Source organism: Paroedura picta, chromosome 8 (assembly GCF_049243985.1).
Source record: "Paroedura picta isolate Pp20150507F chromosome 8, Ppicta_v3.0, whole genome shotgun sequence".
Lineage (NCBI taxonomy): Eukaryota > Metazoa > Chordata > Lepidosauria > Squamata > Gekkonidae > Paroedura > Paroedura picta.
In genome coordinates, this window is record NC_135376.1 from 71,385,537 (window position 1) to 71,411,935 (window position 26,399).

The window sequence follows — 26,399 nt, forward strand, 5'->3', positions numbered from 1 at the left end:
CGCTTTAATCTTCTTGGCATACCTGACTGCACAATTTCAGGTGATGGATCACACTTCACCAGTATAGCACCATCACTTACATGGGCAAAATACTGGTCGTTCAACAGTTTTATGTTGAGAACATATACTGCTGTTCTTTGTTTATACTCTCTTCAACCCATATGACATTGGGGGTATTATGACAGCCCTCCTGTCTAATGGAGGGCTGCAACAAAGGCTCTGTCTCATGTGTACAAGGACATGGAAATACAGTTGTAGGCTATAGCTCAGAGTTCCACACCTGTTGAATAATGCACTTTCAATGTGCTTTTGCTGCTGGATTTTCTTGTGCCTTTGTGCTCTTTGAGTAATTAAAGCACCATACCCACAAATACTATTAATACTATTAATTATACTGCAGGAGTTATAATTAATTTCTGCTGTTGGATGGGGTGGGTACAAATACACCCTAAATGAATAATATATAATTGATATTAATTGACTTCCCAGATTGCATGATCTTTGTTTTGTCAGCCTATGCAAAGGCTCCACGCATACCAGGCCGTAGTCCTCACCTGTTCCCGCTGCTTTTGTGACGAAATGTCGACACATGCATACAAAACAAAATGCAACAGGCAAGGTATCTCAGAAATGACAGTCACTTTTACTTGTGTTCATGAATCACAGTTACACACACTGAACAGCCAACATGGAATACTAGTAATCAAGCCCGCTGCAACTAATACAGCGGGCGCTAGGTTAGGGAGCCCCCGGCAGTCGGGTGGAGCGCGGCTGCTGGGGGCTCCCTTGGCCGTCGGCCTGACGCGGCGAGAGTCGGCGGCCTGACACGGCGAGGGTCGGTGGCCTGACGGGTCGGGAGGCGCTTCGCAATTGCTTCCTTGTCGGAACGGCGGCTCGCAATTGCTTCCTTGTCGGAAGGGCGGGAATCGGCCGGGCCAATCGGCAGGCCCTTCGCGCCTGCTGATTGGCCCGGCCGATGGTCTGTCCGGAGGAAGGGGCCAATCAGGCCCCTTCCTCATCACGGACTAAGCCCGCCCTAACTCCTCCCACAAAGCGCTTAGCGCTTTATTTAGTCCGCGGCACCCATGGCGCCGCGGGCGTGTTAAGGATTTCTCTTCATTATAAGAAATATCACTTACATTGCCTTTGCTGAACCTCTTCCCACCTTGTTGATTGAAGAGGATCTGGATGGGAGAATCCCATTTTCAGAAGGGATAAAACTCAGCTTTGCATGGTATATTGCCCTAGGACTTGCCTAGCCTAATGGAATACGGAGCTCCAGGAGATAAGCCATAGGACCAGGACCCCATGGGCAGAAAACAGCTGCCCAAAATGACTGCTGCAGGAGATGCAGCCAGCCCCAAAAAGCTGCAGCAGCTTACTTTCGGTCACACAATGAAGAACCTTGTATTGTTGTGGCGGCTTGTACAAAAGCAACATTTTAAAACATGTGCATAACATAACAAATCTTCAGTAGCTAATAAGTAGCTATGGCTTTATTATAAACCCTCGAAAACATGGCTGCACTAGTAAAAAAACCAAAGAACAATTAGCCTTTGGACAAGTTGCTGTGCACAGCCAAACAAAGTAATTTATGCCAAAAATTGCACTTCATCCATATTCATGTTCTGCTGCAGATTGTGAGATAAATATTGACTAAAAATCACAACCCATAGGGAGAATGTTGTCATCAAGCGATTATGCACAGGGCGGGTAGTCAGAGCTGGCGGCAGCAGGGCAGTGGGGCTAATCCCCAATTATGCATGGCGCTGCCACCATCCCAGTGCAGTGTCTTGGATGGCCTGTGGTAAGTGAATGTGGAAACTCCCGCATTTTGTTTGCTGCTGCGGGTGCCATCCGCGGCCCTGCCAGGCCAGCCCTGTGCATAATGGAAGAGATGTACCTGTCAGCTTCGTGGAGCTGGACATGGCATTCTCCCACCCCCACGCTGGTGGAAGAGCAGCATGCTACTCTCCTGCCAGCGTGTGGTGGGTCCCCCATTCCCCCGCTCTCCCCCCACCAGGAAGCAGTATGCTGGGCTCTCCAAGGCCCGGTGTTGTGCATGTGCACTACAGCAGGGCAGTCCACGTGCATCAGGAGATTCAGCCCCCCCCCCTGTGTTCTCAGGATGCGGCAGGGCATGCTCCTCCACCACAAGGACCCAGCAGCAGCCCGGTGCAGCCACCACCATGCATAATCGGTCATCAAGCTGCTGTGAATTTCATAATTTCTGTTGAAAAGAGAATGAATTTTTTCCAGGCCTACTTTACCCAGACTTTCAAGAAAAGACAGGACAAATGATGGATACTGCATGAAAACCTCCCAGTGATACTGGCACCACCATCATATTAAATTGGAACCGTGTGTCCTTCAAGACAATAGCTACATTTTTACAAATGCCGACTCTGAAACTTGAAATGCTGAAGAGGTGCCACTGAAAGCAAAAATAGGGCGCAGAAATTCCTTGTGGTGGCCGAAATAGCGTAGTCTGTAGGTTCCTGGTTTAGTGTGGTTTGGGATATGCCATTCTACTATAGCTGTGCTTTGTCCCCAGTTGCCTTTCTTCCAGAGGAACCTAACAGGGATTTAAAAAGTACCATGGATTAACCATTTTACCATCTCAAGAGAAATGTTTGCTTCCACTCGTTTTGCCATAGTTATACCCATTTGATAAAACTCAAAGAATGCCTAATGATAAAATACTGTTGACAAACTATTAGAAATTTTACGCTTCACTGAAACACATCAACCATTTTGTCACAAAATAAACACCACTTAAGAATTGGAAGCATCAGTATCAATTTATTTAAAAAGAACACTATGAGGACCTACTGCTCTTTGTTTAATTTACCAAGTCTATATCCCTGGGAAGTCTTCTGAATGTTTAGCCTTTACCTAAAGAATCCTGCTTTCTCTATGAGATATAGCGATGCCACAATTCCCATTTTTTCAGGAAATAATCCTATGTACAAAGGTTGGGATAGCAATCAAAACAAGCTTTTGCGGAGCCAACGCCTGTGCTGCACAATCTCCCCTTCCCTAAGTCAAAACCTCTGCAGAAAAAGAAGTCTTCTATTTGAATGGAATACAAAATCATTTCTTTTAGGGACCATCTTGTAAAAAGGAACTTATGTTCATGGAAGAAGCGATTATTTATTTATTGAATGGCCTGTGCAGCGTAGCTCGGAGTTGCGAGGCAGCCCAGCAAGGGATATTCAGAGATGCTTGTGCATTTCCTGACCCCATGTCCTGACCCTTAGTGATCCTTGGAGGAACTACCACCCACATCCTTGGAAGTTTCCCATCCAAATTCTAGCCAGGGTGAACCCTGCTTCGCTTCCAAGATCTGACAGGATTAGGCTTGCCTGAGCTATCCAAGCCAGGGCTCCAGGAAGGAAGGATGAACCTATGATATGCACTTCCCAAGCCTGAGTCTTTAGGAAAGAAAATTATGATTACAATCTGCCCTTTGTTTAGTTTTCCAAGTGCATAGAAGAGCTAGTGATTATAGTACATCTTAGGACTTGGCAGGGAATGAGTGAAGACCTTTATCTGATGAAGCATTCTGGAAAAGTAAAGCTGTAGGTTTTCTTTTCTGCTTTCTCTATCCAGCTGGAAAAGATGAAGAGCTCTGATGTTACTAGTCCATGCACTGAAAAGGGTTACCTACAGTCTTAAACCTGCAAGCTATGAGGGCAAGTAATGTGCCCATATGTGTTAATTGGTTGATTATTCATTTGTAGTCAAATGCACAACTGGCAATTCAGCTACATGCACCTCAGTGGGATGATGCTGCCAAGCCGTTTTTCACACCCACGAGCATTTGTCACATCACAGCTACCCCACAGGGCCACACACTTGGGGGCAAGCCACAGTTGAGAAGCTCTGCAAGACATCACAGGATAAATATTGATGGTTTGGGGCATCATATATCTCTGATGACAAATCTGCCAATTTCATTCCAGCAACATCCCAGTTGATGGTGTAGTATCTGTTTGGACACTAATGTATTAATCTGACAATTTACCTCTTAAAAGTAAGTTTTATTCCTGTTTCCCTAGAAACTTTTCTCCAGAAACAAAAAGAGACAGAAGAAGGTAAACTGAGTGCCCAGAACCTTGTTGGGTTTGTAGACACTTCTGGAATATTGAGAACAAGTGTGAAGTGGGAACTGAGGCCTGTCACAAGATGGCGTTCCAAACCATACACCCTTCTATGATGGAGGTAGCTATTTCCATATGGATGCTCCCTGCAAACATAAAGGTGAGGTCTCCTCAGCTCTGCTGAAACACTTTTTGGGAAAGATATGGCTGGAGGATGAAGGCAGTGGGCAACAGGAAACTGACTGATAAACGCCATTGCACACTACATCACCATTCTGTACTTTTTGCAGATCTAGCCAGTGGTCTATAATTGCCTGGTGGATAAAACAGAGAGAGTGTAGGGAATGGTAGTAAAAAGGTGTAATGATATTCATGAATTAGTCAGTTTCATGAGATAAGAATAAAGAGAAAGATATATGTTTCCATAATGAAATGCTGTGCATGCATTCTGTTTTCTCAGTGCTGTAATCTCAAAGCATGCAATTTTGGAGAGTAGACCTTGTCAGTGTGTATCTCTTTGGAGGAATGAAAAGCTTGTTGGAGTCAAGGTTTCTTTCTTCTTCTTCTTCTTTTTTTTTTGAACAATGTAAAATTTGATCAAATTGCTCACCTGGTATCCCATGAGGCATCATTATACTGGGTTTGCCAATGGCCTGCACTGTTGTCATATTTATCTACTGTAAGGAAAGTGAATCTGGCCTGGAACAAAAGGCATACAACAAATTGGACATGGAAAGGCAAAATAAAAAGTTGTTTTCTAATAAGTTCTGATGAAGAGATATCACGGGGAGTATAGATTAGGTCAGATTGACCTTTCTTAGGTTGATTGGTTTGACCTGTTTTGACACCCGGTACTTTTGATTACTCCCAGGCCTATATTCTGCCCCACCTTACTTCTTCCCTCACAGCTTCACACCTCCACTTTCCTTGCTCCTCAGACTGCCATAAAAATGCCAAGGTCAATCTCTCCGCATGTTATATACTTACCACATTTTCTGCAGAATTCCTGGGATTTGCACCCACAAAGTCTGCTCTAGCGACTTCTCCCTAAGAAAAAAGATGGCATGTGTTAGGAGCATGGGCAATACATTGCATACAAGAAATCAAGCATTGCTTCTATGGAAGTCAATTTGTGTGGTTATTGTTTGGTGGGTTATTTACAGCTATCATTCATGCTTTTACAGATGATTATTTGGAGGAATGGAAACAACTCCATGCTACAATAGTCATGCATGCTTAGCCATTTCCTAGAAGGTTCATTTGCAACAAAGAGATTGACGACTGTTTTTAATCCAAGACGAATAATACATTTGGAATATTCTTTGATGCTGCTTTTACTCAGTAATAGTTTGCTTCAAACACATACAGCAGTGGATTATGTTCCCTACACAAATTAGTAAGCACAGAGAATGCATCAGAGAGTTTGTAGGCATACATACCACCCTATATATGGGCTCCACATCTTGCAGAACATCTCCATAGTTACGACCAAGTGGTTTTGAGTCAAGAACAGGAAGCAAAAAGTTTACGTTGGTTATATTAAAAATGCTGGGGTCTGGATGTTTTGGTAAGTCTTGAACAGTATCCTGTGAAACAATTTAAGTCAGAACATGAAAATCCAAACTTTTATCTGTTTCTACTTCACTACGGAATATGACAATAGAAAATGAGAAGTTATCAGAACAAATGCTTTGTATATACAAACTCCCAGGATCATTCTTTGGCATCACCAGTTAAAAGATCTCACGTTTCAAGGCTGTGCATCAACAATAAAAAGGGTAAAAATGCTGTGAAAGACTTCCAGTGGACACCACTCATAGTCAGAACAGATAGTATGGGCCCATCTAGATCAGCAGTCAAACTCAAATATAGGATACTTCTTTAGTTCTATGGATGTTTCTGACTCTCATGTCAGTTCTGGTTTACTTCAGGGCAGAACAAGGAACAAAAAACCCTGACTGGAATAGTTAGGTCCTAGAAAGTTGAATGTCTGTGTAAGCAAAACAAGCAATACAAAATAATGTGAACATTTATTGCATGCAAGCTTCTAAAAAAATTTTAGGCAGTGGTCCCCAAATTTTTTTCAGCCTGGGAACCAGGGGGGGAGGGAGGTCTGGGGACTGAGGAGGGGAGAGGGAGGCGCGGGCGTGGGTGCACGAGTGGGCACGCCTACTTCCCCCCGTGGTGCGGCGCTCCATCCCCCTCGTGGTGCTCAACCCTAGCCATGCTGCAGGGGGGAGGTGTAAGCGCAAACGTGCAGGCCGTGCCGTGGGGGGGGGAGGAAGCGCTGCACCATGGGGGGAGGGAGCACCATGCCGCGGGGGGGAAGTAGGTGAACCCGTGCCTCCCTACCACCCACCATGGTCCGGTACCAAGGATTGGGGAACATGGCTTTAAGGTTAAAAACACACACAAAGTCCTTAGGCCATTATAGAAAAATTATCATGTGTACTGTACAGTCTTAGGTCTTAGACCTTCTTTGTGGGCAAGTAGAATTCAAAGACTGTTGGTGAGGGTGAAGATGAATATGAGGGTGGTCGTTTCTCTGGTCTAATGATCACAAATAATATGTGACAGAAGCATCTAAAAATGCATTACAGTGAGGTATTTTACTGGAATGCATTATGCGAGGATAGTCTTTCAGCTGGGGCATCATGTACCTCTCTGTGCCTAAATTTATTTATGCTTAAATTTATCGACTGCCACTCCTGAACAGTCGGATCATGGCAATTCATAATGAGGACCATTACAATAAAAACAAAACACAGACAACAATAGCCATCAACAGTAATGGCAGAACATCTAATCTCCAGTTAAACTCTACAACTACATTGGGGATGGCACAGGCAAAGATATGTTAATTCCAAATCTGCAGTTCATCGTAGGGTGAGGTGTCAGCTGCTGCCTGTTTCTGCTGAATGTTTCCCTAATTTATATGGGCCTGGCCATGTCCACATATGTCTGAGTCCCTTCCTTTTTGTTTGTGAGAAGCACTGCATCAGGATGTGCATTTAGGTTACATTTCCTATGTGAAACCACAGTGTTCATATTCTAGGATGATCAACCCTAGGCAATACAGACAGAAGCAGGCTTGACTCTCAGTGTCTAGGACCACTATAGGGCAGGTTTATGTTCCAGCCCAACAGGGCTCCCAAGCAGATGTTGTTCACATCTGTAGGGGAAATCAAGGGCCATTCCGCACCAGGATCTATGTGGCAAATTGGTTGCGGGACGAAAAAAACGCCATTTTAAATAGTGGAATTCGTCATTATGCATACCTGGCTTTGTAGTGGAATCCAGTTGCGTTTCTATCGTTTCCCACAGGTTTCCGGTCTCGGCAAAAATCGCTAGCCAGGAAGCGATATTGCTGAGCTCGTCCCGCCCCTGGCCGTCAGGCAGCCAATGGGCGCCTGTTATCATGATCCCATAAAGCCCCTTTCCCTTTAAGGAAGTTTAAAAAAAACACACACACGTTGCGTTGATTCGTTGCAATGGAGAGACCCATCTAGGTAGCAAGTGGTGTTTGAGCTGCCATTTCATCGTTGCCACGCTCCCCCCGAGTAAAAAAAAAATAACCCCCCCGGCACGGGTGCGATTTTCGGCCGAAAATACAGCAAAAAATAAAGGGGAAATAAACCAGCAAACGGGGCTGTGTGTTGTTTCGTGCTTGGTGACTTAAAACAGCTCTGCAGCCAGGGAAGCCTCGCTGGGTAAACGAAGGCTCACCGGTGCGTTGATCTCCGCTCGTTCAGAGAAAAAAAAATGGCGATCGCTTCGCTGGAAGATCAGAGGAGAGAGCTAGGGGGCGGGACTTTGCAGAAACTGCAACAATGGTAACGCACAGAACTGTTTCGCTAGTGTTGCTGATTGGTTGCAAGAGTGTAGTGCTTTCCGGAGGGTGAATCCACTTTTTGGGATTTCCCTGAAAGCGCTACAACGAAGCGCTTTTTGCAGATCGGTTTCAGGAGTGTTGCAGATTGTCAACGACATTGTGCATAATGGCAAAACTGTAGCGATTTCAATTTGTAACCATTGTGCTATTTTGGACGAGTGCGGAATGGCCCCAAATGTTTCACATGGGAACACGGCTGCATTCAGGTCAAAGTCGCCTTCTTCCCAGAACGCTGTATAATGAATGAATGAATGAATGAATGAATGAATGAATGAATGAATGAATGAATGAATGAATGAATGAGTTTTTAGTGATGCAGTAGACCTACAGAAGGTAAGAACCTTGATGGATCAGACCAGTAGTCTGTTGAGTCCAGCATCCTGGACACACAGAGTAGACAAAACAGCTGTCCAGGAGGGCCAACAAATAGAGCACAGAAGCCGAGGCCTTCCCCTGATGCTGTGTCCCAGCACTGATATCCAGAGATCTGCTGCCTCTGTATATGAAGGTTTAAATTACTCTCTATGGAAGATAGACTCAAGTGGGTAGCTGTGGTGGTCTGAAGCAGCAGAACAATAAGTCCAGGGGCACCTTTAAGACCAACAAAATTTTATTGGGTTCAATAAATATGAACTATTTATTAATTTATTATTATTTATTAAAATATTTATTGAGCCCAAGATGTACAAATAAAAATAAAACAAATAAATATGAATAATAAATAAATTAATTAATTATTGCAATATTTATTGAAACCAAGATATTTCCCATGCAATTAAATCTCAAGTGAATACAAACAAATCCAAATTGCTGGCTTTCCTGTTTAGCGCTGAAATCTATTAAACATTTTCAACATGCTGTATATTAATTTATTCTCACACTTTGCCTATACATATGAACTGATTACTTCCATTCCATGGCATTGTATCTGAGGAAGTGAGCATGCCCACGGAAGCTCATACCTTGAATAAAGCTTTGTTGGTCTGAAAGGTGCCCCTGGACTCTACATTTGTCCTCTACAGAAGGAAGTCATTGGTGGACTTCTAATATGTCCCATCATATTGTGGTAGAAAGCTCAGCTCCAGGGGAGTTGGGCCACAGGCAGGAGCTCTGTTAGCTGGACTAAAGGAAAACATGGGTGGGCCAGGAGTTTAGTGATGTCACCAGACAACAGAGTCAGAGCTCCGAGCCAGGAAATTTAAAGGGGTGTTGGGAAAAAGGCAGGGGCAGACAACGTGGGAATAGAAAGAATGACAGAGAGTACAGATGTAAGGAGAATGACAGCTGTGACAATGAGAAGGTGCAGGAGGGGCAGCTCAGGAGAAGCCATGGAGGCCAGAAGGGTGGAGCCAGTATTGGTGGCAAAAGCTGGCCCCAAGGGAACCCTGGATAGTCCGTGGGCAACAGCAGCAGAAGGTAGCTCCAGGGCACTGCGAGTTCAGTTATTGTGATTGGCAGAGACACAGGAGAAGCTGTGTAAGGAGAGCTGTTGCTAATGGTGGCAGCAACAGACAAACTTGGAGGAACAATGCAGAGGCAGAAGCTCAGGCACTGGTGAGATGAGCAGTGACAGTGAAGGCTCTCCCCCCTCCTCCTGCCTTTAACTGACAGAAATCAAGCCTAGAATGCTGTGGTTGCCTAGCGCCTATCACTGAGGGCTTCTGTTTTTTAGAGGTGCAGGCAGTTCTTTTATCATTTTGGATTTTAAAAAAAATAGAAATATGTTTTTATTTTAAATTTCATATTTTTAATGTAATAACTGGGTCTTTTTTAAGATTTGCAGACGGCTCTCTCTTGTCCATGCATGGCTTCTATCACCAAATTAAAGTACCTTCAGATTTGGCTGACTAAGCTATTTGAATACGTGTGCAGAGTTTCACGGCCTAAGACTAAGGGATCCCCTCACGGTCCTCAGTAGGGGTCACCCAACAGGATCATCCTTGGCCAAGGATAGAAATGTCTATTTTTCCATTTTAATTTAATGCAGAGAAGTAAAAACCTGTCCTGGGCTTTTATTTACTTAGCTTTACCTTAACCAAAGCCTTGACTTGTTCTCTGAATAGCTGGATATAAGCAGACAGAGTGTGTGGGCCAAAAATAGTAGATGCTCCCTCGTACCGTTGAATCTGCAGAACGAAACAGAAAGTCATCTGGATTACCCAACACTATTTCATCTCAGAAGTGTACCAGACAGGAATCAGATTCTGCACACAGATTCTGTCCAGTTTATCTCAATTATCCTTTAGGCTAGTTAATTCTAGTCTCTCCCCCCCCCCATTTTTTTTGTGAAAACAAAAGATCTCTTTCTTCACAGCATTATTTAGTCTCAGCCATGTTGCTGGTTTGTTTACCTGATATTCTTCAAAGGTTGCTATATAATGGGTGTAAACATTGCATACACCTGCCAGTATCACATGCATTCCTGGTTTCCCTTGAGCTTCAAATTCCTAAGAAAAAAGGCACACACATTGTTTAGTTAACATTCAGTAGAAGAAACACTATTGCATCAGTATATGCACATGTATCAGAATCTGTAAAAGCTACAAAGAATGAAAAAAAACCCTCAACATGCATTTGCAAGAGAGGGTGGTTTGGAACTAGACACATTTTATGCTAACAAAGAATGGTGAGGTGACAGCCACCCATTTCCCATTTCTTTCCACAGAGCCCAGATTTGCCTCTCCTGATAGGGTCATCACCAGCTCTGGGTTGGGAAATACTTGGAGACTTTGGTGGTGGAGGCAGAAGTGCGTGGGATTCAGGGCAAGGAGGGGCCTCAGTGGAATATAATGGAATCCACCCTCTAAAGCAGCCATTTTCTCCTGGGGAACTGACCTGAAGATGACCTGTAAAACCAGGGGACCCCAGGTCCCACCTGGGGGTTTCCAGTCTTAGCTCCTGAGGGTCCTCTGTGCCCCTAACAGTGGTGTTTTAGGGAGATCACTGGGCTGCAGTGGGAGTGGGAAGGGCAGGGACATTCCGTTCCACTGGCAGAAGTGTCCTGCATGAGCGGAAAAGTCATTCTGGATGCTCCCCCGTATACTGAGCTATTTTTCCTTCCCTCAGTTACCTGGAAGGATTGATTATGAATGTGACTGCTTCAGAGGTCCAGGAATGGCACGCTGAGTAATCACCCTTTTTGAAGAAGGCAAACAGGTGTGAGCTCTTTCTTGCTCTCTCACTTTCCCCTAGCTATGCTGAAAGGTCATGAAGGTTTGAGCAAAACAGGACTACTGAAGAGCAGACTTAAATCTCAGCTCAAAACCCTGCCTGGTCCCCTTGGAAACTTCCTAGGGCATGAAATATCCTCATAGGGTTGCCAGCTCTGGGTTGGGAGACTTTGGGGATGGAGTCTGCAGAGTGTGGAGTTTGGGGAAGGACTTGGGGAAGCCATTCAATAGGGGATGAAGCCATAGAGGACCCAAGCATGATGTAACACCCCTAAGTGGCCAATGAAGGTGTTCCATGCCAGAGAGAAGAGACTGGTTGCCTCAGCTGAAGTTCAGAATCTAGGGGTGTAATAGAACTGCCTCAATGAAATCTACCCAACTACAGCTCTTTAAAACGTTTCACTATTTATTTAAAATGTGTATATCATTTCAGAATATGTGATAGTCGGGATCAACCTTCACAAGGAGACAAGATGATCAACAGTCTGGGTTTTCCATTCTTTTAGGAAATCCCTGAATCCAATATTGATATTGGCAACTTACACTTCTAATAGCTTCACGCATTCTTCTTCCAGACATTGTCCTTAGGGACATGAAAATAGTCATGTTAGTTTCCAGAGCCTTCCACTACTGTACCATTACACTGTGATGTCAAGGTTTCAGAGCCACTAATTTAGGAGACCATTAAGAGATAATCCGGTGACATCTCTGACAGCATGCAAATGAGTAGAAAACGAATGATACTTTGGTTCCAATGCAACTACATCTCACCAAAGCCAATTATTGTAAGTCCCTTCTGCTTTCAATGGAAACTAATATAAATAAAACAGTTATGTATATGTTTAAATTATAGATGGCACCTTCCCTGCAAAGCAGGCTTGGGGTGGTTAACACAAAGAGATTAAGAACATAACATTATAAATTATACAATAATACATAAGACCAGTAGTAGTTAAAAGTCTAAGGTGGGAGCAAGAGCTCTGATAATTTTTCTCATTTCTCATGGAGAGAAAGCAGAGAGGAGGGGGCATTTCTGCAGGACTGGGGCCATTGTTGTTCCCTAACTGTATTGAAGAGTCAAGCAGAGAAGGAAAGACCTGGAGGAACATCTGGGGAAGCTATAATATGTTGCTGAGGATTTGCTTTTCTATTCCAATTGCATGTATTAAGCCTGGGCATGGCTACAGGGCAAGCTCACAATCCTCATCTTGTGCGTTGGTTTGAGCCAACCACTGAATCCAGTTTCAATCCAAGACATAGGTTGCTGGTTTGTTTGTTTTGGTCGGTTTATTTATTTTGCATTCTTGTCTTTGGGTTCTTTTGTGGAGTATAAGCATTGCAACAAATTGATACTGTTTCTCCTTATTATTACGCTTGAGTCTTGCACTGGCCTTGCAAACTGAGGGCCCTGGCTTCCTCAACAGAGTCAATCCATCCCAAGCTGGGTCTTCCTTTTTCTCCTGCTGCCTTCAACTTTCTTTAGCATCACTGTCTTTCCCAGCGACTCCTGACTTCTCATAACGTGATTAAAACCCATTAGCTTCAATTCAGTAATTTCAATTTCTAGGGTGAGTTCAGGCCTGGTAACATATTCCTCTTGTTAACTTTTGGTGGTTGAAGGTGACAAGTTGCAGTGATCCCTGTAGTGCAGTGGTTCTCAACCTGTGGGTCGGGACCCCATTTGGTGTTGCCTTGCCCATTCTGGGGGGTCCCCAGGTTAGTTGCTGCCACGGTGGCAGCGGGTGGCAGTCAGCGGTGGTGGTAGCCGCAAGCAGCAGTGTGCAGCGGTGGCGGGCGGCAGGTGCAAGTGGTGGCAGGCAGCAGCAGCAGGTGGTGGCCGGTGGCAGGAGCCGTGGCAATGGCCGCCTGCACGCCACCCGACTGTTGTGTGCCTCCATGCGCGCATTCACATGTGTGCATGCTCACATGCACCTGCGCATGCTGCCTGTGTGTGTGCGCCCACCATCCCCGCCGCAGTTGGGGTTGCCAACTCAGAGTGGTTGAGAACCGCAGCTGTAGGGCTTTCAAGGCATGAGATGAACAGAGGTGGTTTGCCATCGCATGCTTCCCTGGAATTCCTTGGTGGTCTCCCATCCAAATACCCTGCTTAGCTTCCAAGATCTGACCAGGCTAGTCTGGGCCATCCCATATTAACTTTTACCCTTTCTATGTTTCATGTTGTTTTGTCCTTGCATTTCAAAACCAACAGTTAAGTCTTCCAGAACAGGGGTAAGTCAACCTGTGGTCTTCCAGATGTTCATGGACTACAACCCCAATGAGCCCCTAAAAGCAAACGCTGGCAGGGGCTCATGGGAATTGTAGTCCATGAACATCTGGAGGACCACAGGTTGACTACCACTGTTCCAGAACAAGCCCTTCTCCTATTGCTGAATTAACTACAAAATCCCAGAAATGCACATTATTACACATTTCTTCAACAGTAAGCATAAAATGCAGATACATACGTAAACTCTCCTGGAAGAGCCACTATCACCACAGATCCAATGTTAATTATCTGAATATCAATAATGTCTGGATGCCATGGGTACGGCTTTGACATCTTAAGAAATTATGGAAGAAAGGTAATTTAACATTAGTCCATATTGTAAAAAAAATGTCATTAAAAACAGAACTTTGGCATTGTATCCAACGTACATGATACAGAGCCAGATGCTGTGGCTGTACGGACTAAAATAACTTTAATTTCTTGGGAGCTCTTGCTGTACTGGACTTGTTCATGACAGAGTGGGGGCAATCTCTGCCAATTCTGCCCAATTACCCACCCCCAATAGAAGAAGAAGAAGTTGGGTTTTCAACCCCCTTTAAGTAGTCTCAAAAAGGCTTACAATCCCTTCCCCTTCATCTGAAAGAACCACTCTGTAAGAACTGCTCTGCAAGAACAGTGACTAGCCCAAGGTCAGCCAGCTGGCTGCATGTGGAAGAGAGGGGGATCAAACCCAGTTGCTGATCTTGCTGGCAAGTCATTCCCAATGCGCTATTCCCAATGCTTAAGTGTGGCTGTGATGAAGTGGAGGCTACCCTGCCACTGAAAGCTGCTTCATCCCTGAGCCTAGGGGAGTACTGCTCTGACATCGAATCTCCTTTAAGAGGGAGGATTTTAATAAGCATTTTTTTATTTACAGTGGATTCTCCTGATCCTCATCCTCCTTTAAATCCTCACATCGCTCCCCCACTGTTCATGAGAGTTCCTGATCCCCAGGAGCAAAATTCTTAGAAAAGGGTGAAAATTGATTGGACTGCATTGAGATAAGTCAAATAGCAGTGGAGTTTCATGGTTAGGCTGCTGTTTTGGGTAGACCTGTGTTCAAATCCCTGCTCTGCCAGAGAAGCTTGCTGGTTGACCCTGGGCCAGTCATAAACTCTCAGCCTAACCTACCTCAAATGGTTGTTGTGAAGATAAAATGGAGGACAGGATAACAATATACAATAAAATCAGAGTCCAGCAGCACCGTTAAGACCAACAAAGATTTACTCAAGGTGTGAACCTTCAAGTGCAAGCATTCTACCCATTTGAATATACAGTAAGTGGCTTTGGGGCCCCACTGTGGAGAAAGTCAGGATGCAGTAATAAATGAGGTAATAAATAAAGAAATGTTCATTCCACAAACTGTGATCCACTTATAGTAATTTTAGATCCAGCCTACTATCTGGGGAGATATTCAAAACCAGTCTGAAATGCAACATAAAGGAGAGTCTATTTTTCTGGGAGAAAACCCTTTGTTTCTTTGTGGTGAAACCAAACAAAATTGGTCAATTTCCCTTCATTCCCAATTCCCACTGCAGGCCCTGCTCATGTCCTGCCTAGGGGTCCTCTGCCAATCCAAGAGAAGAGTTTTTATACCCCACTTTTCACTACCCATGAGAGTCTCAAAGTGGCTTACAAGAACCTACCCCTTCTTCTCCCCACAACAGAAACCCTGTGAGGTAAGTGAGGCTGGGAGAGCCCCAGAGAAAAGCTCTGTGAGAGAGAACAGTGACTAGGCCACAGTCACCCAGATGGCTGCATGGAGGAGTGGGGAATCAAACTTGTTCCTCCAGATTAGAGTCTACTGCACTTTAACCACAATACCACACTTGTGTAACAGTTCTTGGAGATCTGAGGGCTGCCATGAGGGGACGGAAGCAGGAAAGTTCTACTCTGCCATTGGAAAATTAGATTGGGATCCAGCCCAATCACTACTTTATTTAAGTCACAGGTGAAGTCAGTTTCCTCCTGGCAATGCACCCTAATGTCCCTTACCTCTCCTGTAGGAATAAGAATCGGCTTAGGCTTGTGACATTCTACTGAGTCCTTGGATGGCTCAACAAGCAATCCATCGCGGACTGCGTCCCAGAACGGATCGCCATGTATTGCCCCTGTCAACAGAAACGTGTTCATAGAATTTTAACACAGACTTCTAAGTTACTTTTAGTCAGTCAGTTAATAAACGTGCCAATAAACGCTTGTATTCAGCAATCTTCAAATCAGCGGCCTTTGCGAAGTCGTTGGCAAGCAAGTGTGAGAAAAATTGCAGCTTAATAAAGGAGGGTGGGAACCCATTGCTAGAAAGAAAGGCAGCTTGATTGATGATGGGGGCCGTCCTTGTGCTAATAACTGCCCTGAGCCTTCGGGGAGGGCGGTATATAAATATAATAAATAAATAATATATTTCCACTGCGATTCTATCCAGTTATTCCATTGTAAACCCACTGGGGTCATCCAGAGTAACTGGTAGTACTTGTTACTTAGACCAGCAAAAGGACTGCACTGTTCATTCCCCATTCTATGCTGAACCGTATTCATCATTCACAACAGAAGTTCTTCCAAATGTACTTCTCGCCATTGAGGATCTCTGTATCACTCCGTTGGCCTGGAACAGACATTACCCAGAAATGTCATAGGGTGACGTGTCCTACTGTGATGGACAGCCCCCCCCCCCAATGAGAACTCTTGCAGTGTTAGATGTTTGCCTGGCCTTGACCAGAGCCAGGGCCTTTTTATCCCTGGCTCCAACTGGGTGGAATCAGCTGCCCCCTGAGTCTAGAAGAAGAAGAAGAAGAAGAGTTGGTTCTTATATGCCGCTTTTCCCTACCCGAAGGAGGCTCAAAGCGGCTTACAGTCGCCTTCCCTTTCCCCTCCCCACAACAGACACCCTGTGGGGTGGGTGAGGCTGAGAGAGCCCTGATATCACTGCCCGGTCAGAACAATTTTATCAGCGCCATGGCGAGCCCAAGGCCACCCAGCTGGCTGCATGTGGGGGAGCGCAGAATCGAACCCAGCATGCCAGATTAGAAGTCCGCACTCCTAACCACTACACCAAACTAGGATCCTGACAGAGCTATTACAGTTCCGCAGGGCCTGCAAGGTGGCACTCTTCCACCAGGCCTATGGTGGAGGCCAGAGTGACCTACTGAAAGGGCCACCTTATGGGAGAGAGGCCCAATGGGAGAGCGGTGGACTAGAAATTGGATGATCATGATGATCATGAAAATAACACTGGGAAGATGCCAGTCACCTGACTCGCTGCCTGCCCTGCTGTGCAGGTGTCTCAGGAGAAATACATGATACATCCAGGGAGAATTCTGACAACCTCTATTTTGGTTCACTTGGTAGGATGTTGGGAAGGCAGTTAAAGCTTTACAGGTGTCTACCAACTGAAATGTTCTTGCTGATGAACCATCCAACTGAAACCCTATTTAGGCCAACGGAGTTAAAGTGCTTGGCACATTTCTTGGCTCAGGTAAAAAAGGAATAATTATAGGTAGAGATCGGGGATTTGGGCTCTATAATATGCTCACTGAATGAAATCCAACAGAGATATGTTACCTGAGGTATCAACATATGTAATCTGATTCGTTTAGATCAATTTTGAATGCTAAATAATAATAATTGAAAATAGAGCAAAACCAAACTTGGCCTGTACATATTTCCCAGCACTTGCCTTGTGTGAAATTAAACATTCCTGGTCCATCCATAGTACCAGCAGCAAAGCTGTACCCCAAAGCTGGTTTGCATGTTCTACCCTTTTGGAAAAAGATTGTGAAGTTAGGCCATGACTATGGTATCCCACTAAATTCTTATTTCCAGACTACAGATTATATGGATGGTACCTTACCGAATGCGTGGCATTGAGCTGTACGGTCGTGTTTGACATGTCCACCCACTGGTGAGCGGAACCCAGGGGGCCATTTATTTCCTCAGATGCTGCCAATGACAGCTCCTAGAACACAGATTTCAGTCACTTATTAGCGGGCATGACTCCCAAGTGAAAGGATACACAACGAAAACACACTCAAACTGGCCTGCCATTGAGAGGCAACTCAAGTTATAGCTGACTCCATGGGGTATTCATCAAGGCAAGAGATGCTCAGAGGTAGCTTGCCACTGCCTGCCTCCATGTTACACCCCTGGCATTTCCTGGAGGTCTCCCATCCAAATGCTAGCCAAGGTTGATACCGTTTAGCTTCTAAAGTCTGACGAGTCTGGGCTTGCCTGGGCTATCCAGTACTTTGCATTAATTTTATCAAGATTGTAAAGAAGAAAAGAAGAAGAGTTGGTTCTTATATGCCACTTTTCCCTACCCGAAGGAGGCTCAAAGCAGCTTACAGTTGCCTTCCCATTCCTCTCCCCACAACAGACACCCTGTGGGATGGGTGAGGCTGAGAGAGCCCTGATATCACTGCTCAGCCAGAACAGTTTTCTCAGTGCCATGGTGAGCCCAAGGTCACCCAGCTGGTGGCATATGGGGGAGCGCAGAATCTAATCCTAACCACTACACCAGACTTATTAATACCTATTTTATTTATTGTTAGATTTCTATCCTGCCACTTCTCCAAGGACGTGTGGCAGTAAACAGAATAAAACCATAATATCCCATTCATTAATGATACCCCCTCCCTAACACAACAAGATTGGTGGAAAGAGGAGAGAGAGAGAGAAATTGCTTTCTTTTAATTTTTTTTTTAATTTCTAATCCGCCCTTCTTGCTGAGACTCAACCGAACAGCACAAGACAGCTAATGAAGAATGCTATAGGACTAGGTTGGAAGCAAGAAACTATTTAAGGGAAGATGATTCAAAGAAGAAAACTAGCAAGCACCATGTGATCTTATGACGAACCAAATTTCTTATATGAGAGGCTGATTCTGTGAAGGCAAAGGGGCGGCAGCTTACAGTAAATGAGCGATTGGGATGTGAGTGTCCTGAAAAATGCAGGGGGTTGGACTAGATGGCCCATGTGGTCCCTTCCAGCTCTATTATTCTATGATTCTATGAGTCTATACATGTTTAAAAGGGAAACCGTGTCTCGATATAGTTCTTTATGTAAGAAGTTTGTGCAACTTCATGCAGTTATTATAAATAATTGACTAAGAGTAGTAATTATAGGTTTCCAATGCCATGAACTTTGTAAACTTTGAAATATTCTTCAGGCTTTGAGAAACCCGGGAAGAGGCACAATCGTGCAGAATATGATTAGAAAGCATAGTTGTATACATGCCCACCTGGGGCCCCTCCCCTTCCTACTCCCTCCAAACACATCATTGGCCATTTGGGGGAGATCAACATGACCATATATGGTCATATTACATAATAGAATAATAGAAGCATAGAGTTGGAAGGGACCTCATGGGTCATCTAGTCCAACCCCCTGCACTATGCAGGACACTCACATCCCTACTGCTCATCCACTGTAACCTGCCACCCCATTAAGCCTTCACAGAATCAGCCTCTCCGTCAGATGGCTATCCAGCCTCTGTTTAAAAATTTCCAAAGATGGAGAACCCACTACCTCCTGAGGAAGCCTGTTCCACTGAGAAACCGCTCTGTCAGGAACTTCTTCCTGGTGTTTAGATGGAATTTCTTTTAAATTAATTTCATCCCATTGGTTCTGGTCCATCCCTCTGGGGCAAACATTTAACACATTTAAAACATATAAACTAAAAGTCTAATAGGGCTTGCTCTCAACCCTTGATGGAGGGGAGAAGTTTAAACTCACACTTTAGTCCCAAATAGGAAAATTGTGCAAAATATTTGAGATGAAAATCCAGATTTCAATTTTTTTAAAGTACATCTTAGTAGGTGAATCCATTCATTTTGGGCACAGTTACTTGAGTGTGTCCTCCTGTACACAGGGGGATGAGTAAACCTGCATAGGATCGTACTGCACAGCTTGTCACTTACCTTTGCTTTCAGGTAGATATTTCTACCTATTATTTTTGTGCTCTCAAACATGTCATGACCAGGACCTGAAGATATGCACATCTTGGCCTAAAGCAAATGGCAGAAGAACAAATAAAAAAAAATGAAACTCAAACAAAAAGTGCAAAATTTATCCACCCTCCAAAGCAGTCATTTTCTCCCGGGGAAACTGATTGCTGTAGTCTGGAGTTCAGATGTAATTGCAGGAGGTATCCAGGCCCTACCTGTGGGCTGGCAGCCTGACTTCCCTAGATTAGCCAGTCCAGAGTACCCACCCCCTTTGCGACCAAATAAAAGATAAAAGAGGTTCATCCTGAAGGAGGTTCAGCCTGCCAAGAAAACCCAATATATTCTTGACATCAAATTATGTGATTTGATGTAAAGAATGAAAGAAAGGAATTCTGGGGAGGTGTGTTACAAAGCTCCAGGCGGGGTCTCGAAGTCTCTTGGAAGTGTAACTGATCTCCAGACTACAGAGATCCAGTCCCCTGAAGGAAATGCAGTTTTGGAGGCGGGGCTGTATGGAATTAAGTTCTTGTTGACATACTCCTCTCTCCAAACTTCCCAGCCCCTGACCCCTGCAAGAATTAACCAAGCAGGAATCAGTAAGCCTATGGAGAGAGGAGCACATAGAGAACACTGTGGCATTCTTGATGATGTAAACAGGCACATCATGGTGTTGCATGAGCACTTAGAATCTGGCTCTGGATGTACTTTATTGTTTGAACTTAAATGCAAGGAAGGCTAGGGGAATTTCAGCCATCTCTGGATTTCAAGTTGCATTCCTGGGAATACCAAGATTTCTGAAATACAGTGTGCCCACCGCTTCCAGCCATTCTTCAATGTGCAGTGGCACTGAATTTTTTAGAGCCAGCTTTTCACATAATTACATGGAAGAAGTGGTTCTGAATACAAGTGGGAGAGTAGAACTTGTACTTACACAAACCATATAAATTAAAACATTGATCTGCACCCACACAAATTATTCAACTTGAACTGCAACAGTTTCAGATGCAGAAATTGAAGTAGTTCGTGGTGGTTTACCACCTCATGTTCAGGAGTGGAGGTGTAATTAAGGATGCGTAAATCTGAAGTTTCTGTTCTAGATTCATGAAATAATTATGGATAGGTGGTTAGAGTGTTCAGATCCCTGCCAAGTAAGCTGGGTGATCTTGAGGACAGTCACAAACCTACCTCACAGGCTTGCTGTGAGGATAAAACTGAAGACAGAAGAATGTACTAATTCACCTTGGGTGCTCATTGGGGTGAAAAAGATGGATATGAATGAAATAAATAAAAACATGGAGCTGGATAATCAAGTTGCAGGACTAATCATGAATCATTTGATAATGTGATAGCTTATGCTTTGAATATCAGCAACCAAGCTAGGATCACAATAGACAACATGGGGCAAAATCCATTTGTGGATCTGGCCAGAGGTTTATCATTAAACATTATAACTTTGGAAGTTGCATGCAGACAACTCACTCCCTACCTGATTAGCTCTCCCTGGGGTGTGCTGCCAATAGAGAGAAAGCACTCTACCAATGAGGGCCAATCACTTCAAATTGCATGCAACCAACTCACCCCTACCTGATTGGCCCTCCTTGGGGTGTGCCACCAATAGGGAGAGAGCAATCTGCCAACAAGGGCCAGTCAGTTCAAACTGAACTCTGTCAATGAGGACCAATCAGTTCAAATTGCAATCTGTCAATTAGCTTAAATTGCATGCAGACAACTCATTCCCTTCCTGATTGCTCTCCCTAGAGGGAGAGCACTCTTCTAATAAGGGCCCATCATGGGGCTTAGCTGCCATTTCTTCCTCTTCCTGTTGCTTAACAGATGCAAGAGATGCAGGCCTCTCTGAAAAGCCCTGCTGTTGATAAATTACTCCATTCTCAGCCTCTTCCCACACTCCATTTCCCTCAGGCAAGGGAGGGAAGTAAGTTGCTTCCTTTGCATCCTGTGTTGGTCTCAAGTTTCAGCTCTCTGCTGGAAGGAAGCACAGACGAGCTGCCAGGGAGGCAAAGAAAATCAGTTTTTTTTAAATGCCAAGAGACAAACAGAATCCAATGAATGTCTTAAGAGGCTGGGCAAAGGAATGAGGAGCTCCTGCAACAACTTTGGAATCTAGGCCGTGGTTTGTCTGCAGCTCTATTCCCCTCTGCTAGTGCCTGTTGAAAATCTGGCTGGGCTAAGCTCTCATCCAGCTGAGGTTGGGTGAAGCTGGGAGCTCCTGGCAAGGCTTTTCATCTACTAAGGAGTCCTTCCTAACAGGATCCAGGGTCACAGCACCTCCATATGGCCCTGCATCTGGCCATCAGAGCACACTTTGCTTTCCCCCATGCTACCTATCCTCAGAAGGGCTGTGGGGATCCAGCAGTCTTCCCCAAATCAGCCTGGCCCTTGAGAAATGTGGGGGGATGGGAAGGCAGCACCCTCCCCCAAACCTAACCTGTCCAACGTGTCATTTGAGAGATGTGAGGGGTGGGAAGGAGGCACCTCCCACCCAAATTTTCCTGCCTTATTGCCTTTAGGAGATGTGGGGAGGAGGCAGGAAGGAGGCAGACCACCCCACACAGCCTTCCCTACCCAGCCTGGCCCAGCCTTTTCTAGTGATTCCATTTTCTCCGGAGGAACTGATCTATTTTATCAGGATATCAGTTGTAATTCTGGGAGACCTTCGGGCCCCACCGAGAGGATGGCAACCTACAAGCCAAAGTTAGGCTGATTCTTATATTTATGCCAAAATTAATTGCTGTGGTATTTGTTCTAAAAGTAATTTGCCAGATTATTTCACTATAAATTTAATCCTATCATTTGAAATTTGTCTCTTTCTTGCCTTTATACTGTAACCTGTTTGCTAGTTTAGCGAAACCAGCCTGGCTAAGTACAAATGTCCCTTCTCTTTCCTGGAGAAATATCATTCCAGAATGTGTATACACAAGTTTCCAAAGGTCCTAAAAAACCTGGATCAGGAACCAGCATGCAGGAGTGGTGCTTACCCCTCCTCTTCTGCCTTGCTCCCAGTCAAAAAAGGTCCCTGATGCACCTGCTTTGAACAAAAACAACCCCCCAAATCCTATGTGCATCATGTACAAAACTCTGTTTCATTTGGTCAGACCTGGAAATGATATCAGCTCAACTATAAGAAGAAAACTCAGCTCCGGTAGTGAATTAAGGTGCAATCAAAAGATGCTTATTCTTAATACCGGTGTATTAAACGCCATGATCACGTAGGAGTAAAGATAAACAGATAACTGAAACAGGAAGAACAGAGCATATTACATAAGAAACAAATAGGCTGGTACACTATTATTAAAATAATATGCCAGGCTCATGGCAGGAAACCGACACAAATAAAGTACTATCCTCCCTATCTGAAATCTGAAGCATAAAACCACCTTATATGGATCTGCCCAACACTGACCAAGCCTCTCCCCCTAGAAGGTTTTAGTTAGGTCAAAGAGATGGCTTTTAATGTATTTATGATGTTTAAAGACCGTTTCCACACTGGAGGGTTTGGGCTGGTCTGCAGGATGGAGTTTGAGCTGGGGCAGGTTGCCCCACCTCTTCCTGCTCCTGCACAAGGGAGCATTTGGCCCAGTGTACCTCATCCATCCCAGATTTGTGCTCCCGCATGGGAGCCAGGGCAGCAGAGTTTCCAGTGCAGAAATGGTGAGTATTAATTATGTTTACTGTTTACATATTGTATCAAGTGTTTTAATCCTGTTGTCGCCCACCCTAAACCTACCAGAGAAGGGAGGGATACAAGAATAACATTATTATTATGAAAGTGATGTTTTGTTTTGCCTTCTCACTGGTGTTCTTCCTAGGGTGGATGGGTATGTCCTGTAGGTTTAGGCACAAAATCTTTATCTACTTTCACTACTTACCCCACCTATTGGGCAATAGTTCTGAGGATTTTCACATGACTCCCCAGTGTTTATGCAGTGTGGTCCCTTTATATTTGGAGACACATCTCCCAGGTTAGAGGATGCCAAAGCAGCTACATACGGTCCCTGCAAAAAGAAGACACAATCATATCATTTCCCTTTTCAAAGCAATTGTTACCACCATTCTACCCCATGTCCACGGAAAACCTTGTAAAACAGGAATATGAACAAAATGTTTTATTTACCCATTGAACACATTTATAGGCTGCTTTTTCCAATAGGCACAGAACAGCTTATATAAAAACTCTCTTTTTAAAATCAAAAAAGAGAGAAAGAAAATGTGAAAAACAGAATGAGAACAGCATTTGCTAACTAGGCAGGTACCAAGTGCTAGATGGAGTCTGTCTAACATCTATGACGACTGTCAGGAGTGTGGCTATAATTCTGTATGCCTCCCTATCCATGGATCCATTCTGCTATGTGTGACAGTTTACACGATACCTATTGGCATCCAACCTAGCCACTGTAATCCATACAATGGTCGCCTTCAGAGTAGACTTCTGTAACTCGCTCTGTGCAGGGCTGCTCTTGAGGCTGATCCAGAAACTCCAGCTGGTCCAGAAAACAGTGGCATGAGTCCTTATCGGGACTCAATAGACAGCCCACATCACACCAGCTGCACAGGTTCCAGATCAGAGACCGGATCAGGTTCAAGGTTATGGTACTAGCTTTCAAAGCCCTTAACTATCTGGGACCCTGGAATTCATGGGATCGCCTCTTCTACCATACCACTCAAAGAGCACTAAGATCCAGTGACCAGCACTTGCTTAGGATCCCCAGCCCAAAATAAATAAAACCGGCTTCACCCAGAGCCAGGACTTTTTCAGTCCTGGCTCCAACCTGGTGGAACATTCTCCCTGCTGGGATTAGGAACTTTCAGCACCTTCAATAGTTCTCGAGGGCCTGCAAGACAGAGCTGTTCCACCAGGCCTACAGTTGAGGCTAGGAAATAAAGACCAAGTCAACACTGGTCTACCTTCTTACAAACCCAGTAATGCCCAAATGATGCTTGGTTGAAATCTCATTCCACCCATGAACTCACTACACGACTTTAGACCAGGGGTCATCAACCCCTGGTCTGCGACCCGGTGGCGGGCCGCAAAGGCCATGGTACCGGGCTGCCGCCAGCCACGCCTGCCTTCCCCCGCCGGCAGCAAGAAGGAAGGGAAGAGGCAGGCGCAGCCGGCGGCATGGCGGTGACGCAAATGCGCATGTGCGCTGTTGCCATGCATGCGCGTTAGCGCCCCCTAGTGGCGAAAACATCTGGAGGACAATTTGGTGATCCAAGGAAGTCAGCATGGATTTGTCTCCAACAGGTCCTGCCAGACCAACCTGGTTTCCTTTTTTGACCAAGTAACAGGTTTGCTGGATTGGGGAAATTCGGTTGATGTCATTTACTTGGATTTTAGTAAAGCTTTTGACAAGGTTCCCCATGATGATCTGATGGATAAGTTGAAGGACTGCAATTTGGATTTTCAGATAGTTAGGTGGATAGGGAATTGGTTAGAGAACCGCACTCAAAGAGTTGTTGTCAATGGTGTTTCATCAGACTGGAGAAAGGTGAGTAGCAGGGTACCTCAGGGCTCGGTGCTCGGCCCGGTACTTTTTAACATATTTATTAATGATATAGATGAGGGGGTGGAGGGACTACTCATCAAGTTTGCAGATGACACCAAATTGGGAGGACTGGCAAATACTCCGGAAGATAGAGACAGAGTTCAACGAGATCTGAACACAATGGAAAAATGGGCAAATGAGAACAAGATGCAATTTAATAAAGATAAGTGTAAAGTTCTGCATCTGGGTCAGGAAAATGAAAAGCATGCCTACTGGATGGGGGATACGCTTCTAGGTAGCACTGTGTGTGAACGAGACCTTGGGGTACTTGTGGATTGTAAACTAAACATGAGCAGGCAGTATGATGCAGCGGTAAAAAAGGCAAATGCCATTTTGGGCTGTATCAACAGGCATCACATCAAAATCACAAGATGTCATAGTCCCATTGTATACGCAACTGGTCAGACCACACCTGGAGTACTGTGTGCAGTTCTGGAGGCCTCACTTAAAGAAGGACGTCGATAAAATTGAAAGGGTACAGAGGAGAGCGACGAAGATGATCTGGGGCCAAGGGACCAAGCCCTATGAAGATAGGTTGAGGGACTTGGGAATGTTCAGCCTGGAGAAAAGGAGGTTGAGAGGGGACATGATAGCCCTCTTTAAGTATTTGAAAGGTTGTCACTTGGAGGAGGGCAGGATGCTGTTTCTGCTGGCTGCAGAGGAAAGGACATGCAGTTTAAACTTCAAGTACAACGATATAGGCTAGATAGCAGGAAAAAGTTTTTCACAGTCAGAGTAGTTCAGCAGTGGAATAGGCTGCCTAAGGAGGTGGTGAGCTCCCCCTCACTGGAAGTCTTCAAGTAAAGGTTGGATACACACTTTTCTTGGATGCTTTAGGATGCTTAGGGCTAGTCCTGCGTTGAGCAGGGGGTTGGACTAGATGGCCTGTATGGCCCCTTCCAACTCTATGATTCTATGATTCTATGAAAACGTGCACGCACAGTTGCCGCGCATGCGTGTTAGCGCCACCTGGTGCACGTTTTCGCAGCACCTGGGCCGTCGGCTCTTCCCTCACTCCGGAGGCAGTCCCTGACCTGAGAAAGGTTGGGGACCGCTACTTTAGACAACCATCCACCTTTCATCTCCTACCTGCAACATGGGGACAGTAATTTGTTATGTTTTGTAATAACTACTGTACAAGAGGATGTATGTAGAACACTAGATTTAAATCCCGTTGTACTTTTACAAGTACTAGAAAGGGGGGAAGGGGAAAAGGAGGCCTTTTGGGCCCAGGGGAAGGCCTGCTTCCCCCCTCTTCCTCCTGGCCATTGAGTGGCCTTCTCCCCGGGCCCAGAAGAGATGGGAGGTAGCAGTGGAGGCATAACAGCTTCTTTCCCCCCTCTGGCAGTGGCCCAGCCTTTCCCCCGGGCCTAAAAGCACACCTGGGGCCTCTTCAAGGCCGTGGGTGTGCTTCTAGGCCTGGGGAAAGGCCTCCTTCCCCCCCTCCCTCCTGGTGGCAGCC

At 45.0% G+C, this 26,399-nt stretch overlaps 1 protein-coding gene across 2 annotated transcripts in view; it reads right to left on the bottom strand.

Moving 5' to 3' along the window:
* Positions 1 to 622: 622 nt before the first annotated feature.
* Positions 623 to 26,399, bottom strand: part of ASAH2 (N-acylsphingosine amidohydrolase 2) — a 72,432-nt gene continuing 46,655 nt past the window's right edge. For both annotated transcript variants that reach the window (XM_077350330.1, XM_077350331.1), the window contains exons 9-21: positions 23,261 to 23,386; positions 19,347 to 19,433; positions 17,282 to 17,386; positions 17,108 to 17,189; positions 15,427 to 15,542; positions 13,631 to 13,725; positions 11,709 to 11,748; positions 10,347 to 10,442; positions 10,026 to 10,121; positions 5,543 to 5,689; positions 5,091 to 5,150; positions 4,714 to 4,802; positions 623 to 2,575 (exon numbers count right to left, since the gene is read on the bottom strand). In XM_077350330.1, the coding sequence (XP_077206445.1) occupies positions 2,383 to 2,575; positions 4,714 to 4,802; positions 5,091 to 5,150; positions 5,543 to 5,689; positions 10,026 to 10,121; positions 10,347 to 10,442; positions 11,709 to 11,748; positions 13,631 to 13,725; positions 15,427 to 15,542; positions 17,108 to 17,189; positions 17,282 to 17,386; positions 19,347 to 19,433; positions 23,261 to 23,386 (1,332 nt within the window). In that variant the 3' untranslated portion in view covers positions 623 to 2,382. The remainder of the gene's footprint in view (positions 2,576 to 4,713; positions 4,803 to 5,090; positions 5,151 to 5,542; positions 5,690 to 10,025; positions 10,122 to 10,346; positions 10,443 to 11,708; positions 11,749 to 13,630; positions 13,726 to 15,426; positions 15,543 to 17,107; positions 17,190 to 17,281; positions 17,387 to 19,346; positions 19,434 to 23,260; positions 23,387 to 26,399) is intronic.